The sequence below is a fragment of the Bos taurus genome, chromosome 18, assembly GCF_002263795.3.
Source record: "Bos taurus isolate L1 Dominette 01449 registration number 42190680 breed Hereford chromosome 18, ARS-UCD2.0, whole genome shotgun sequence".
NCBI classification, from domain to species: domain Eukaryota; kingdom Metazoa; phylum Chordata; class Mammalia; order Artiodactyla; family Bovidae; genus Bos; species Bos taurus.
In genome coordinates this window covers 9,689,133-9,705,959 of record NC_037345.1, presented here as the reverse complement: position 1 = coordinate 9,705,959, position 16,827 = coordinate 9,689,133, and the positions used below count along the sequence as shown (strand labels likewise).

Below are 16,827 nucleotides of genomic sequence, written 5' to 3'. Positions count from 1 at the left end.
TCCTGCATCAGGTCTCTGCTGAAATGACTCCTCTTTACAAAGGCCAGCCAGGACCATCTCATGTGAATAGGAGATTGCTCATGCCCTGAGTCCCTATGCTCCTCACACTGTTTAATTTCATTCAGGGGCATTTCTCAACCCTTGTATCTCTGCTGTGGTAAGTTCCCTGAGAGCAGGGACTTGGGTCATTGCTTAGTGCCTTGAACAGGATCTGACAGGTAGTAGCAGCTGAGTAATCACCTGCTGAATTAACGAGTGTGTGAATGAGTGAATGTGTGTGGTAGGTGGAAAAGGCAAGTACACTTCAGAATAAGCAAATCAGTCACAGGAAGCAGAGAGACTGGAATGATGCCACACGGTTCTGTCTTTTTTTTTTTTTTTTTGCAAGGAAGACTTTGAAATGTAGCTTGCAAGAGAAAAGAAAGAAATGGATCTTCAAATAAATAGGCTAATGACAAGCACAAAGGGCTTCTTCTGTGCTTTCACAAAAGCATTTTTAAAAGTTCAAACTGGTTTTAGAAATTTCTAGATGGTTCTGTCTTCTTGACAAGCTGGGGACCCCATAATCTTTGGAGAAGGTTTATAGTTCCATGCAGCTGCTATGAGAGCCAGCATAAAGCCCCCAGCTTTACGAGTCATAAAATAAGACCATGCTGGGGTCATGGTATTGGAGAGAGGTCTGTGAATCTTAACATGGCAAGTGGATCTTTTGTAGGTTAAAAAATAGTAATTGCCTTTGGTATACAGTCTGTGTTTAGAAAGAGCTCTCCTCTCTCTTCTTGAGCATCTGTGGTAGAGCATCCGGGTGGTGAAGCACTAATTTCATTTCCTCTTCACATTCATCTTTTTTATTTCCAACTTGAGGAGCTAACCCTGCTGCTCTCCCTCTGCAGTGATAACTTATAACTGAACCACCACTGATCTCTCCTGTTAATGAAACCTCACTCTATTTCTCTTAAGAATGACATGGGCAGGGCTGTTAAAGAGCCAGTGTGACAAGACAGTTACTGTATTTAGAGTGGGAAGTGAAGCCTTAGACCCTAAACCAACACTGATTCTTTAGCTCCTTAAGCTTTCCTGAGAATTCAAACAAGATGAGAACAAGAGTACATGTAGGGCATTTTGCAGTGGCCAATTCATCTTTGAGATCTGAATGTAATTCACTCCAAACCTACAGCAAGCTTTGAGGTGTGGACAGTGGGATGCAGGTGTTCTTTACAACTAAAGTTGGGAAGAAAGGAGACTGCCTCTACGCCAGACCTTGCTTTCTAGGACTTAGAGGCAATTTACATACAATGACGAAAAAGCATTCAAAAGGGGATGTTCAAGGTCTTAAACAAGAACCAAGACTGGCTGAATAAATAGTTTCGACAGTTTGTCTGGAAAGTTTGACTTAACGGAAGCTTCAGGTGGCTGAGATGACAGAGACTGGGGTCTCTCTTGCTATTCCTGGAACCTGGCTAGAGCCAACATGGCCAAGGAATAAAGACCACTGTGGAGATAGACACCCACTCACACATTTACGTGTTTCCCTAGGACTTCAGTCCCTCCCACAGATCTGCTGTCAACAAAAAGCAGAGCAGCTCATACTTAATGGAGCAGCTTATAGGGAAAAGAAAGATCCTTCCCTCAGTCCCCATCTCATTCTCCAGTGTAGATGAACTTGGGAACCAGGCCTCCAAGGGAGGGAAGTACAGGGCAAAAACAAGCCAATGGACTTTGATTTTAGAACATGTGGACCTAAATTCCCACTTCTCTGTCTTCTGGCTATATGACACTGAGCATAGTCATTTCACCTCTCTCAGTTCAGTTCAGTCGCTCAGTCATGTCCCACTCTTTGCGACCCCATGAATCGCAGCACGCCAGGCCTCCCTGTCCATCACCAGCTCCCGGAGTTCACCCAGACTCACGTCCATCGAGTCAGTGATGCCATCCAGCCATCTCATCCTCTGTCGTCCCCTTCTCCTCCTGCCCCCAATCCCTCCCAGCATCAAAGTCTTTTCCAATGAGTCAACTCTTCGCATTAGGTGGCCAAAGTACTGGAGTTTCAGCTTTAACATCATTCCTTCCAAAGAAATCCCAGGGCTGATCTCCTTCAGAATGGACTGGTTGGATCTCCTTGCAGTCCAAGGGACTCTCAAGAGTCTTCTCCAACACCACAGTTCAAAAGCATCAATTCTTTGGCGCTCAGCCTTCTTCATAGTCCAACTCTCACATCCATACATGACCACAGGAAAAACCATAGCCTTGACTAGACGGACCTTTGTTGGCAAAGTAATGTCTCTGCTTTTCAATATGCTATCTAGGTTGGTCATAACTTTCCTTCCAAGGAGCAAGCGTCTTTTAATTTCATGGCTGCAATCACCATCTGCAGTGATTTTAGAGCCCCCCAAAATAAAGTCTGACGCTGTTTCCACTGTTTCCCCATCTTTTTCCCATGAAGTGATGGGACCAGATGCCATGATCTTCGTTTTCTGAATGTTGAGCTTTAAGCCAAATTTTTAACTCTCCACTTTCACTTTCATCAAGAGGCTTTTTAGTTCCTCTTCACTTTCTGCCATAAGGGTGGTGTCATTTGCATATCTGAGGTTATTGATATTTCTCCTGGCAATCTTGATTCTGGCTTGTGCTTCTTCCAGTCCAGTATTTCTCATGATGTACTCTGTATATAAGTTAAATAAGCAGGGTGACAATATACAGCCTTGACTAACTCCTTTTCCTATTTGGAACCAGTCTGTTGTTCCATGTCCAGTTCTAACTGTTGCTTCCTGACCTGCATACAAATTTCTCAAGAGGCAGATCAGGTGGCCTGGTATTCCCATCTCTTGAAGAATTTTCCACAGTGTATTGTGATCCACACAGTCAAAGGCTTTGGCATAGTCAATAAAGCAGAAATAGATGTTTTTCTGGAACTCTCTTGCTTTTTCCATGATCCAGTGGATGTTGGCAATTTGATCTCTGGTTCTTCTGTCTTTTCTAAAACCAGCCTGAACATCAGGAAGTTCACGGTTCACATATTGCTGAAGCCTGGCTTGGAGAATTTTGAGCATTACTTTACTAGCATGTGAGATGAGTGCAATTGTGTGGTAGTTTGAGCATTCTTTGGCATTGGTTTTCTTTGGGATTGGAATGAAAACTGACGTTTTCCAGTCCTGTGGCCACTGCTGAGTTTTCCAGATTTGCTGGCATATTGAGTGCATCACTTTCACAGCATCATCTTTCAGGATTTGAAATAGCTCAACTGGAATTCCATCACCTCCACTAGCTTTGTTTGTAGTGATGCTTCACCTCTCTAAATCTCATTTATTCAAAGTACTGCTGTGTAAAGTAGTATCAAACCAGTATCAAACCAATATCAAAAGGCACAATATCAAAAGTAAACCAATATCAAAAGGCACAAATAATGTTTATTTAAGCACTTGTTAGATGCCCAGTTCTGCGCACTTAATGGACAATATCTCATTTCATCTCAACAACACTTCTTGCAAGTAGGTCGTCCCATCTCTATCTTTTTATTGACGAGGAAACCAAAGCTTACAGATTAAACAACTTGCCCCAAAGTATATAGCTAGTGAGAGGTAAAACTAATATTCAAACACAGGTCTGTGTGATGCTAAAGATAACATTTTCACTCATACTTCTTCCTATACCTGCACTTTCCAATACCATAACCATCAGCCAAGTGGCTATTTAAATTAAAACTCATTAAAAAAGAAGTAAAAAAAAATTCAGTTTCATAGTTGCACTGGCCATAGTTCCAGCATTCCATAGCCACTGTATCAGACTACCATCTATGTGGCTCCAGTACTGGGAAGCATAATAGAGATCACTCCCCTTGCTACAGAAAGTTCTAATGGCCCACACTGGCCTAGTCCTTCTCCGATATATACGATGCTTGACTTTCAGTAGGCAGTAGTGAATGTGACGGTTGACCATGTTCAAACAGAAATGGGATGGCTCCACTAGGCTATGGTCACAGAGGCTGATTCAGGTGGTGAAGAAGCTGAAGATTATGCAATCGGTCGGGGCAGGGAGTGTCCTCTAAGCAGAAGAGCAAGCAGTCACAAAACAACATTGGGAACAGGGATCCAGAAGGGGCCAGGCTAGAGGAAGGGCCCTGAAGGTCCAGCTTAGTTTCATGGTCACTTACGTCCACCTTGGAAGCAAAGGTAAGTGTGGGTCACCAGGCTCCAGTGATTGAAACATCACCCCGCTGTGGATCAGCTCTCTGCTGAGCTGCGCAGAAGCTGCCTTCTTTCTCTCAGTGGCCACTCCTTTGTACTCATCATCTATTTCCTTGGGCTGTAATTCCTGCATATTATTGTCAGATGTTGACAAGGTGCCCATGCTGCCTTGCAGAGTGTGCAGGACATCCCCACCCCCTTGATTTTCCCCATTTTCTTCTGTTCTGCCCTCTCCCTTCTGGTATCACACCTGGGCTTCCCTGTCCTCTCACTTTCACAGGTTTTCCTGTCCCCCTATTATTTCTCATTATTAAAAGATTCAGGTCAAATTCACAGACTATACAAGCAATCGCTTTAAAGTGATCAATTCAATGGCATTTAGTGCATTCATAATGTTGTGCAACCACCGTTACTATCTAGTTTCAAAACATTTTCATCATCCCAAAAGGAAACCCCAGTACTCATGAGCTGTGCCCAGTCATTTGCTTTATGTTTCTATGATTTACCTATTCTAGCCATTTCCTGTCAATGCGGACATGCAAAAATATAAACTTTTGTGTCTGGTTTCTTTCACTCAGCATCTTGTTTCTGGGGTTCATGCACATTATACCATGTATCAGTACTGCAGTCCACTTCTGTGGCTCAGTAATATCCCATAGAGTGGATGACCACCATGTGTTTGTCCATCTATCAGTTCACAGACTCCCTTACCTCTTGATTAACTAAAACAACAGGAAGGGGGCGGAGCCTGGTTTCCACTACATTACTGAAGAATGTTGATGCCAGACTGTCTACTACGGAATGGTTTTTCCAGAATGGCAGAGCACATAGCATCTCAGGAAGGCATGCAGCCTCCAACCCTGACCATTTTGTTCAGTCCTCATTACTCACATTTTTCCCTCACTAAACATTAACCAGAATGTGATTTCTATAATGGTTAAAATTTCTTCTAGGAGATTATTGTTGCAAGATTTAGTTTTTAAAGGTGTGGAATATGCTGGCTTAAACAGGTTCTCATCTCTGGGCCTTCAAAATGTCTGTGCTGTGTCAAAGGCGCACCATGAATTTCAAAGAAGCAATTACAGTTTTTCAGTGCTTCCCAATTGTTCCCCAGGGAGCACAGAACTCCCTTTTGTGAGTGTCTGTGTGTGTATATGTATGTGGGGCCATCTCTCAGTTCTGTTTTTCACAAACAGTTTGAAAAAGCTATTCTCTATTAATATCCAAATCCTTCTCAGGTCTATGAAATGGCAGTGGGAGGTTGTCCACATAATTTAGAGACTGGAGTGCTTCTGCCAGTCTTAAAATAGGAAATCACAAGTTAAACATCTTAAATGCATTTAAATGCAAATTATTTCTGAATTAATCATATAGGCTATATAAAGTGTCATGAGTTTGAACTGCAGTCAAATGGTAACAACTCATAACTTATAAGACAATTTTCATTTGAAAATATCTTAATCCTTCAGCACTTCATAGCATACAAGTTTGAGGATCTCAAAGGCAGAGAGTCATAAAAAATAAAGGTATCTTTAAGAAATGCACATTCCAGCATATATCCTCAGTGTATGTATTAGCACTTAAAATATAATCTGTTTAAAAGTGCCATATAGCTGGAAATTGTGTTTCAGAATAATATCTACATAATTTTCAATAAAAATAAACTTGCAGTAAATTATCTAGATCTTAAGGTACCAAAGACAAATGGCCTTTGCTGGAATTAGTTTTCCCTCAGGAGTAAGGAAATGGAATTTTTCTTCCGAATGAGAAAAAAAATTAAAACCCCATGCAGAATGAAAAATGAGCCTTGGGTGAGTTCTTCTACAACCCTGTTATGGCATGCTTCTCAGAATTAAGCAGGGTCTCTGGATGGGTGGAGCCCTAGCCTGCCAACATTCCAGCTAGAAGGACATCTGGTTGGTGGGACAGGACTTTTAGATGGAAGGTTTACCATGCTGCAGCAAATACATCACCACTTTCAAAGCTCACAGAAACCCTACAGGGTCAGTTTGACTATTCTCATTTTACACCAGAGTTTGTCAGCAGTGATACTTAGGACATTTGGGGCTTGATCATCCCTTGCGGTGGGGGCTGCCCTGTGGATTGGAGGGTGTTTAGTAACATTCCTAGTCTCTACCTATGAGGTGTCAGTAGCACCCTCCCTCCCAGTCGTTAACCAAAAATGTCTCCCAACATGGCCAACTGTCCTTGGGGACACCATGATTCCTGATTGAAAACCACTGGTTTACAGTAAGCAAGCTCCATGTTGTGTGGAAGAGCCAGTGGGTGGCGCCGGGACTCTGGATAGAAAAGACATGGATTTGTCATCTGACTCTCTCACCTACCAGCTGTGTTACTTGTTTCCTGATACTTCCTTAAGATTTAGCTTCTCCAAATGAAAACAGTCTCTTCCTTCAAGGTTCCTGAGAGAGCTACACATGTGCTTCTTCATTCTCAAATCCCTATCATGCTAGGGGAGAAGAGATCATCCAAAAAAAGGACTTCATCTGAGCTGAGCATAGTCAGTTCAGTTCAGTTCAGTTCAGTTGCCCAGTCATGTCTAACTCTTTGAGACCCCATGGACTGCAGCATGCCAGGCCTCCTTGTCCATCACCAACTCTTGGAGCTTACTCAAACTCATGTCCGTAGAGTTGGTGATGCCATCCAACCATCTCATCTTCTGTCATCCCCTTCTCCTTCTGCCTTCAATCTTTCTCAGCATCAGGGTCTTTTCCAATGAGTCGATTCTTCGCATTAGGTTGCCAAAGTATTGGAGTTTCAGCTTCAGCATCAGTCCTTCCAATGAACACTCAGGACTGATTTCCTTTAGGATGGACTGGTTGGAACTCTTTGCAGTCCAAGGGACTCTCAAGAGTCTTCTTCAATACCATGGTTCAAAAGCATCAATTCTCCAGGGCTCAGCTTTCTTTATAGTCCAACTCTCACATCCATACATGACTACTAGAAAAACCATAGCTTTGACTAGATGGAAGTTTGTTTGCAAAGTAATGTCTCTGCTTTTTAATATGCTGTCTAGGTTGGTCATAACTTTTCTTCCAAGGAACAAGTGTCTTAATTTCATGGCTACAGTCACCATTTGCAATGATTTTGGAGCAAAAAAAAAAAAATAAAGTCTATCACTATTTCCCCATCTATTTCCCATGAAGTGATGGGACCAGATGCCATGATCTTAGTTTTCTGAATGTTGAGCTTTAAGCCAACTTTTTCACTCTCCTCTTTTACTTTCATCAAGAAGCCCTTTAGTTCTTCTTTGCTTTCTGCTGTAAGGGTAGTGTCATCTGCATATCTGAGGTTATTGATATTTCTCCCAGGAATCTTGATTCCAGTTTGTGCTTCCACCAGCCCAGCGTTTCTCATGATGTACTCTGCATATAAGTTAAATAAGGAGGGTGACAATATACAGCCTTGCCGTACTCCTTCCCCTATTTGGAATCGGTCTGTTGTTCCATGTCCAGTTCTAATTGTTGCTTCCTGACGTGTATACAGGTTTCTCAAGAGGCAGGTCAGGTGGTCTGGTATTCCCATCTCTTTCAGAATTTTCCAGAGTTTGTTGTGGTCCACACAATCAAAGGCTTTGGCATAGTCAATAAAGCAGAAATCGATGTTTTTCTGGAACTCTCTTGCTTTTATGATGATCCAGCGGATGTTGGCAATTTGATCTCTGGTTCCTCTGCCTTTTCTAAAACCAGCTTGAACATCTGGAAGTTCATGGTTCGCGTATTGCTGAAGCCTGGCTTGGAGAATTTTGAGCATTACTTTACTAGCATGTGAGATGAGTGCAATTGTATGGTAGTTTGAGCATTCTTTGGCATTGCCTTTCTTTGGGATTGGAATGAAAACTGACTTTTTCCAGTCCTGTAGCCACTGCTGAGCTTTCCATATTTGCTGGCATATTGAGTGCAGCACTTTCACAGCATCATCCTTTAGGATTCTTTTAGGAGGTCAAGACTGACTGTTGCTCTTTTGTGTGAGTTGCACAGGGGCAGGAACCTGGACTGAGAGCTGAGTGGGTCCAGCACTAGGGTGCTCGCCTGTGAGGCGAAAACTAGTTTAGAGTTGGGACCAGGTGTGCTGGGTCCTGCCTCCTTAGGCTGAGGCATCCACATTCCACCCGGTGCCCCTGCTTTGCCCATGGATGCGAGGCGTCAGAGCAGCATCTCGAGCTCAGTGATAGATTCAAGGTAGCTCTGAGCCCGAGACTGCTCCAAACACAAACAAGAAGCAAGTGTCTAACCATTCCTTGATTCTCACTTGTTCTGAAGAAAATGATCATCATAAAACACCAAGATGACACTTCAAGAAGAGAAACGAGCAAAGTGAGAAATAGGCTCGGACATTTATGTTCTGGTAGGAAAACATATCAGAGAAACGACAAGCTGCTTCCGATGTTAAGAAAGGGAATCACATGGGTGTCACCAAGGGTTGACTGAGTTACCTCTCCCTCTAGTTGTCACACTGTTTACAGCCAACCAAAGAGGGGTTGGTTCACACTGCTGGCTATACCCTCTGTCCTCAGGTTCTAGAGTGACTGTGCACGCTAAGTCACTTCAGTTGTGTCCAACTCTTGGACTGTAGCTCATCAGGCTCCTCTGTCCAAGGGATTCTCCAGGCAAGAATACTGGAGGTGGGTTGCCATGCCCTCCTCCAGGGGATCTTCCCAACCCAGGGATCAAACCCATGTCTCCTGTGCTGCAGGCATATTCTTTACCCACTGGGCCACCTGGGAAGCCCCGGAGTGACTGTAGCTGGGGCCAAGGTAAGATCATCTATCACTTACCAGCTATAACATTGGCTCAATCACTAACCTGCTCTGTGCCTCTACTGTCAATCAGCTGAATTTAAAAAAAGATCTTCCTGGATCATCCAGATAGATTCAATGTTGTCACAGGGTCCTTACAAGTTGGAAGAGGGGTGGGAAAGAGAGAATGGTATGTGCAGGACTCAATTCACCCTTGCCAGCTGTGAGGATGGAGGAAGAAGCCACAGGCTAAGCAAGGCCATGGTCTCTCAAAGCTGAAAAAGGCAAAGAAAGTGATTCTCTCTCTAGCCTCCAGAAGGAGCAGCCTTTCCAGCTGACACCTTGATTTTAGTTAGCCCAGGGAGTCTCCCATTTGACTTCTGACCTTGAGAACTATAGTAACAGATCTGTGCTGTTTTAAGCCACCAAACTTGTGATCATATGTTATGGCAGAAACAGGAAACCGAGGAAGGTTACGTAATGCATTGAGTCAATGCCAGGGTTAGTGAGGGCAGAGCAAAATCCAGAAAGCAATATTCTTATCATTATCTCGGTGGTGGTGGTGATTCTATTAGAGGGAGTAGGGGTTGGCCTCAGGTGTAGCCCCAGCACAGGGCAGCTTGGGCCTGCCTCCTGCTCCCCAAGTGCTGCAATGCTTTGAAGGGAAACTTGCTAGGAAAGGGAAGCAAGGATATGCTGTATTCTGTATGGGACATCTGTGCAAAGCCTTTTCCAACCACTACTGAATTTACTCAAGAAGCAGAGTGCAGGTATGTTCAGGCAGCCCCTGCCCTTGATCTGATAGTGGGGATCACTGCATCTCCATGAAAATGCCTCTGGGGAGCCCATCCCAGTGGAGTTCACCTCTGGGCCTGGCAGCATCCCCACAGGGTCAACCTGTGGTTTGAAACCTTTTGAAAAGGGAAATGTATAAGCTCCCTTTGGGACTGACTGTTTCATCTTCTAGGGATGTCAAAGGACTATGGAGCTGACTATTCCAAGGACCATGAGGGCTCTTCTTGTTCAGGGGTCAGCAAATCTTTAATGGTGACCAGCAGAAACTCAATACATCTGGTAATTAGCTGAGCTTCACACAACAGAAAGTAAGAAACACTAAACAGGAACTAAGACGATGTAGGTTCATGATTAGGTTCTGCATCAAAAGCTCAAAAGGAATAGAAAATGCACTCCCAGTTGTAAAATGCCAGTTCCCTGGGTTTCTGAGCCTTTATGACCAGCTGATGAAGACCTTAGCCTTGTGTCTACTACCTTTGCCTGAGGGCCCCCCAGGTGTTAGCCACCAACTCAATGTGTACCCCAAGCCAGGAGGGTATGATCAACTTTAAAAGAGCACAGGGTTCTCCTCCCGACTTCTTATACTCAAACATCCTCAATCTAGCATATGGTCTAAGCCATCATTTAATGAGGATGCCTTCTCACCTGTCTTGCACTTTACCCCACTTCTGGACCAGGGGTCCAGATGTAGGGTCCCTGCATTTGGCCCCAGCTGCAGGCAGGGAATGAGCGCCTCCAAGTGACAGAGCACAGTCGAGTCCCTTTAGCAAGCATGTCATCTTTCCAACATAGAACCAAAAAGACAGACTTTGCTTAAAGGAGCCCATTATGCAAATATCTGTACCTTCCGAAGAAAGAAAAGTAATATGGAAACGATCTTGGGGCACCTAATGCCTTACTGCAATAACAAGATAAGCCTTCTTCATAATAAAGATCTTAAAACAGATGCCAATCAAACAAATCAACAGCTAACAGCTCCAGCCAACTATGTTTAATAAATAATTTTGATATATCCTGCTGATTAACTCACAAAGAAGAAAGAACTAAAAGTATGGAATGTTAAAATACAGGGAATGTTCTCTTAGCCTGGAGATTGAGCCAAACTAAATGGGAAGGACCAGGCAAACACATAAAGCACTCTCCACCCTCTGTGTGTAGATTTAGAATAAAGGGAGATTTCTGGCTTCCTCTGTCTAGAAGGCAGAGTTAATCTTTTATCTCTCTCCCCCAGTGCCTGCTAGATAGTGGGTTCTCAACAAATGAATGCATTTTAAAATTAATTTCTACTTCATGGCAATTTGATTTTCTTGAATAAATCTTATCTTCCTGGAATACAAATTCGGTGTAACTCCCTTGCTTAAAGTCCTCCTAGGGTCCTTAGAATAAAACCCAAGCTCCTAATCTGCAAGGCCTAGTGGGACTGGGGCTCCCAATTCTTGCTACTTTTTTCACCCAAAGGTATATTGATATCTTTACTATGAGTGTGGATTCAAAGCCCAGGTCTTCCAGTGGGGTGGGAGGGGGATGCCATTAATCTGGTATGTGTCACTCTGACTTCAGGGAACCAGAGACAGGACTCCCTGCCTCTCATTGTCCTCTGCTGGCAAATAGAGCGGTCTGTGCAAAATCCAGATCTGATTATATCACTCTTCAGCCTGAAATCCTGTAACATCTATCTGTCACCGAGGGGTATTCCATCTAAGCTCATTCCTTGGCACTTGGTCCTCCCCTCCTTGCTAGTCAAGTTCATTTCCTGTTTCCCCCAGGAGTCTCACTCTCCCTCATATCCAGAGCTGTCTCAAGCTCTTTTGTGCCCCTTCCTGAAACAATCTCCTGCCCTGCCCCTCTCCTGTCACCTGGCTGACTCCTCCTCATTCTTCAGCACTTGCTTTGATCACAATACCATAGAAGGTTGTTCCTGGCCCTGCCCCTGTCCCATGGTGGTGTAGATGTCTTATTACTGATCATCCCCAGCTAGACCAAGAACTTCTCAAGGACAGGGATGTATCCTACCCTGTTGTGACCTATTCAAAACTGACAAACATCTGAGTGAACAAACCAGACCCTCTAAGAGGCCGGCTCCATGCTGGTACCTGCACAGCAGGACATGTAGCGTGTGTCCTGTGCCTTGTAGGATGTTGAGCAATATCTCTCACCTTGACCCACTAGATGCCAGTAGCACTAGGCTGGGATGACCAAAAATGTCTCCAGGCATTGCCAGAAGTCCCCTGGATGGCACAATCACCTGGATGAGAGCTCCTGATGCCAAGGACACCTGAGAGGGAAGGACAGCATTTCTGCCTTCAGACCTTCCACCAGACTTCCCCAAAATGTCAACTGGGTGAGGCCTGCTTGGGTCATGTGGCTGCTTTCATCACTCTCTGCATCTTTAATCTGCTCCATTTTTATTCCCAACACATATAATCACCTGCTGTGTTACATACACACTCATGTCTATGTATTGACAGAGTTCCATGAAACAGAAACTTGGTGGTAATTTGCTGCTCTTTCCCCAGGACCCTGAGACAACGGCTGGCATGAGTTAAGCATGGATGTCTGCTGATTAAATCAATATTGTGTTTGATCTGAATCATGCTTGATGGGGCTGCTGGATGCGAGCTGGCCTTGGTGTGTGCACATCCTCTTGGCAGTCTAGGTCGCCTCTCCATAAATGCCTCTCCATTTTCCTACACTGCTCTTGCTGGAAGAGAAGGCACAGCTGGCAGAAGATCAGGCTTCTTCATGTTCTCCTTTTCATCCTGGGGTTTTTCTCAGAGAGTCACTCCATTTCAAATCTCTAATTGCTGCAGTCTATTTCAATTAGACTTTAAGCTGGGGGGCTGGCCAGCATGGAGGTGGACAACCCGGGTGGCAGCTCCCCAGCCCCAGTGAGGACACGGGTCGCCTGTGCACTTATCCCTGTCACAGGATTCTGGGTCCTCACCTCCTCAAGAGGAACTGAGCCCCTTACAACAGCACTCCAGGGATTTCTCGGGAAAACCAAAGCACTTTGTAAGTGCCTCCTGGTCAGTGTTAGCTTCTTCTTCCCTCATCTTGGCCACCATGGGAGCCTCATCATGGTGACCCACCCCCTAATCACCAGCTCTTCCGTGCCAAGCTGCTATGGGAGTCTCTGGGCAGGGGATGGCTTGCTTTATTTATTTTTTTAAATTTATTTAATTGGAGACTAACTACTTTATAATACTGTAGTGGTTTTGCCATACACTGACATGAATCAGCCATGGGTGTACATCTGTTCCCCATCCTGAACTCCCCTCGCACCTCCCTCCCCATCCCATCAGCTCAGGGCTGGCGCTCTGGGATGCTGAGGGACGGCTTGCTTTAGAACAGTGTCATCCTTTGTCGGTTGGCCTCACAGCTGAAGTGCTTGAACCTGGAATCTTACCCAGTCTTCTGTCATTGATTTAATTAGCCTCTGGTCTTCACCTTCAACTTTGCATAGTATCTCATAAAAAAATAATTTCCATCATTTTCTGCCCTTTAACCCCAAAGTGTCAAGCCCACTTTAAGGAGCCAGAAGAGGAGGCCGAACTGTTTTCATCATCTCCTTTGCTCCTTCCTTCTCTTAGTCCCTGCTCATGACAAGCACCTCCTTCCTCCTCCCCCACCACCCTGCTCATTTTTACAAAATGGGGAAAAAACCCAGTATGCTTACTGATGTTGAAAATACATGAAGATTGGGTAGTAGAAGCTAGAATGGGTGTCTTATCTGTGTTTGCAGAATCTAGTCCCAGGGGTTGGGGCAGCCTCCATGCCTGCTTTGGAGGGATAGCAAAACAGAAGCAGACCTTTTTTTTTTTTCAGTACTGAGAGTCAAAACCATTGGTTAATTATTGAGCTTGCTCTTGTAAATTTAGCAGGTTAGATAAAATGGCTCTAAAAGATCTTGCAGTCCTGATATTTTGTGGTTCTTCAGCATCTTGGGGAGAAAAAGCCCCCAACTCATTTGAAAAACAGCTATAAGGAAACAGATGTGGTTGTAGCTAGATAACTAAAACAAACACATAAACAAGAAAGAAAAAAATAAAAATTGATCCTCAGACATTTATTCATCCTGTGAACGTTCGGTGGGTCCACGCTGTGTGGGCTAGGTGCCGGGGGATGAGAAAGTTGAGGAAGGAATGTGGGGCTCTCTCACTTGCCACGATTGAAGCTGAACCTCTTCTGAGGAGTTTGTGCTAATGAAGTTTAGAAAATACGTTTCTGTAGCCTCGAGTGAGGAAGCGGCTTTGCTTAGTGGACCAAGTCAGTAATCAGTCAGGAGCGACTCGGTGGTCTAATCCAGGTATGTGGCTGCTGTGGGACGTCGGGTAACCTCTTCATGCCTCAGTTTCACCAGGTGTTCCTGGCAGATAAGGCCAGGTCGCAAAATGAGGTGCTTGGAAACGTGAAGAACCAATTGGAAAAGAGTCGAACGGAGATGCTCGGAGGTACTGGCTTGGGGAGACGCTGCAAGCAAATCCTGAATTATTTTTTTCTAAAGGGAGTCAGAAGACAATCTGTTTATTTATTTATCAAATTGTGTTTTTCTACATTTTAATTTTTTAAGTACTTGTGTCAAGAGAGACATGTGAAAGGCATTCATTTCAGATATTCATTCAGAGTGAAGCAGTTGGTTGAGGGAGATCAGATTTTTCAATCTCGCCTACTGTGTCATTAACCCCAACCCTAGTGATGAATAAACTGGGGTGTCAATGAGTTGTTTCAACTCCGTGGTTCTCAAACTTGGCTTCACAGAGGAAACACCTGGAGAGTTTGATAAACGGACTGATGTTTGGTCCCACTCCAAAGCATTCAGATTTAATTGGTTTGTAGTGCAGCTTGGGCAGCAGGGTATTTTAAAAGCTCTCCAGGTGATTTTTTTTAAGTGGAGCAAAGTCTGAGAACCACAAAAAACTTACTCAAGGTTACAGATCTAGTGTCCAGAGAAGCTGATTCTGCTGAGCCCAGGCCCAGCTTCGTCCTGTCAGGGAATATTTTTGCCTGTACTGGCTAAAATCTTCTAAAGACACTTTCATCTCTGGCCTAAAAGGTTGGTTTTGGAGAAATAAGCAAAGGCTCGGTAACATGGTATTATGTTTAACAGCCATCCAAAGTTGAGAGAAGAGAGAGAGAAGAAGCCTGGGACAAATTTGTCCACTCTCAAAAGCCATTGCTGCTGCTAAGTCACTTCAGTCGTGTCTGACTCTGTGCAATCCCAGAGACGGCAGCCCACCAGGCTCCCCAGTCCCTGGGATTCTCCAGGCAAGAACACTAGAGTGGGTTGCCATTTCTTTCTCCAATGCACGAAAGTGAAAAGTGAGTCAAGTTGCTCAGTCATGTCCGACTTTTCGCGACCCCATGGACTGCAGCCTACTAGGCTCCTCCGCCCATGGGATTTTCCAGGCAAGAGTACCGGAGTGGGGTGCCAAAGCCATTAAGGAAATAAAAACAAAGGCAATTTTGAAGCGCGTGGGCTGGATTGAGAGGGCTTTCACATGGCCTACTAGGGCACCTGGAGAAATAAGCACCTTTCAGGCACAAACCCATGACCCCAGCAGCACTGCGAGGGGATTGGCTCAAAGGCCACCTTCACTGAGGCAAATTAACAAGCCGTCTTCCCTGAGGTTAATACTTGGCCTATTTAGACCTGGGCTTCTCAGACACCTGCCAGCATCAGAAGCACCCACAGAACCTGTCAGGTCTGAGCAGGAGCCTGGGAATTTGCACTTCTACCAGGTTCCCAGATGATGCTCCTGGTCCGGGAGCCATGCTTTGAAAACCACCCATTTGGATGATTCGCTTCTCCGGAGCAACACACGGTGCTACTGACATGCAACCATTGGACTGCTCGCCGGATGTTCAATAGGTGAAGGTCTGCTTTCTCCTCTATTTCCCCTGTTGGGAGCCCCAGCTACAAAATGATACGTGAAGCGATGGCTCCCAATTCCGGAACACCCAGTAAGAGACTGTACAGAGCACTGTGGGTACACACCCCGCTCACCACCTACGACACCACTAGCTGATCCTGCAATCTCACCCTCAGTCTAAAGATGAGAAACAGTTGAGAAGAAAACAACTTGCCAAAGGTGATACAGTAGTATCAGGACAAACCATGAAATGGCTGATATTCACCCTTCTTTCAACTATAAAAATGACAATTTCATACGGTTCCTCTGATAGCAGAGTATAACCTCAGTAGGTCTGATTGCAAAGCCTGAGCTTTCAACTCAAGTTCTCTGTCACCTCCCAATTAGGACTCTTTTGCAGGCCACGTGTCTTACTGATGGATAGGACTGAAGTATGGAGATGAGTTAAGAGCACAGGCGTGAAGCCAGCTCTCCAAGGAAATACTGGTCACTGGCCCTCAGCGAGGTGTGACTGTCACTGGCGGCCTCTCACCTGCAATGAACTGTACTGGTGGCATGGCTGACCCCATAGGTGGCAGCTCCCACCCAGGCCCCTGGCTAGCTCAGCCGGAGTGCTTCAGATGACAGGCTCATCTCTACGCACATCCTAGCATGAGATTCAGTGAGGGAAGGAAAGACACAGGCAGTGGCTCTGCTTTCGGGATCTGAGGTTCCAGAAAGCATGGGATCAGAGTCACCCAGGATTTCAGGGCTGCCAAGGCAGAGTCTACCACCCAGCTCTGAGCATCACAGGAGCATGGTGATAGGAGAGGTGGCAGCAACGATGGCTCCTCTAGAACAGTCAGTGGTTATTGGCTGGGGGCAATTTTGCCCCTGTGGGATGACTGGCAGTATCTGGAGACATTTTTGATTGTCAAGACTGGGATGGGGGATGCTATTGTCATCTATTAGTAAGAGGCCATGTGTGCTTCTAAACGTCCCTGTGATGCACAGCCCCCACAACAAAGCATCATCCAGCCCTAGACGTCAACAGTACTAAGACTGAGAACCCTTACACTAGAGCTGTATCAGAAATGCTGGGTATGTCCTGTAGCACCAGTTTCCAGTATTTTACATGTAAACCAGGTTGTTGGGTCTTTATAGCAGTTCTATAAGCTACCTGCTGTTGTTTAGTCGCTAGTTCATGTCCAGCTCTTTTGTGACCCTATGGACTTGAAGC

General features: G+C 44.9%; 1 protein-coding gene across 3 annotated transcripts in view; it reads right to left on the bottom strand.

Annotated features, from left to right (window-relative positions):
- CDH13 (cadherin 13) overlaps positions 1 to 16,827 on the bottom strand; it is a 1,016,104-nt gene that overhangs the window by 448,272 nt on the left and 551,005 nt on the right. The window contains exon 6 of one of the 3 annotated variants that reach the window (XM_059876634.1): positions 13,788 to 14,208. The exons of the other annotated variants lie outside the window; for them this stretch is intronic. Within the exon in view, the coding sequence (XP_059732617.1) occupies positions 14,092 to 14,208 (117 nt within the window). The 3' untranslated portion in view covers positions 13,788 to 14,091. Of the gene's footprint in view, positions 1 to 13,787; positions 14,209 to 16,827 lie in introns of those variants that run through there. 3 annotated transcript variants of the gene reach the window in all.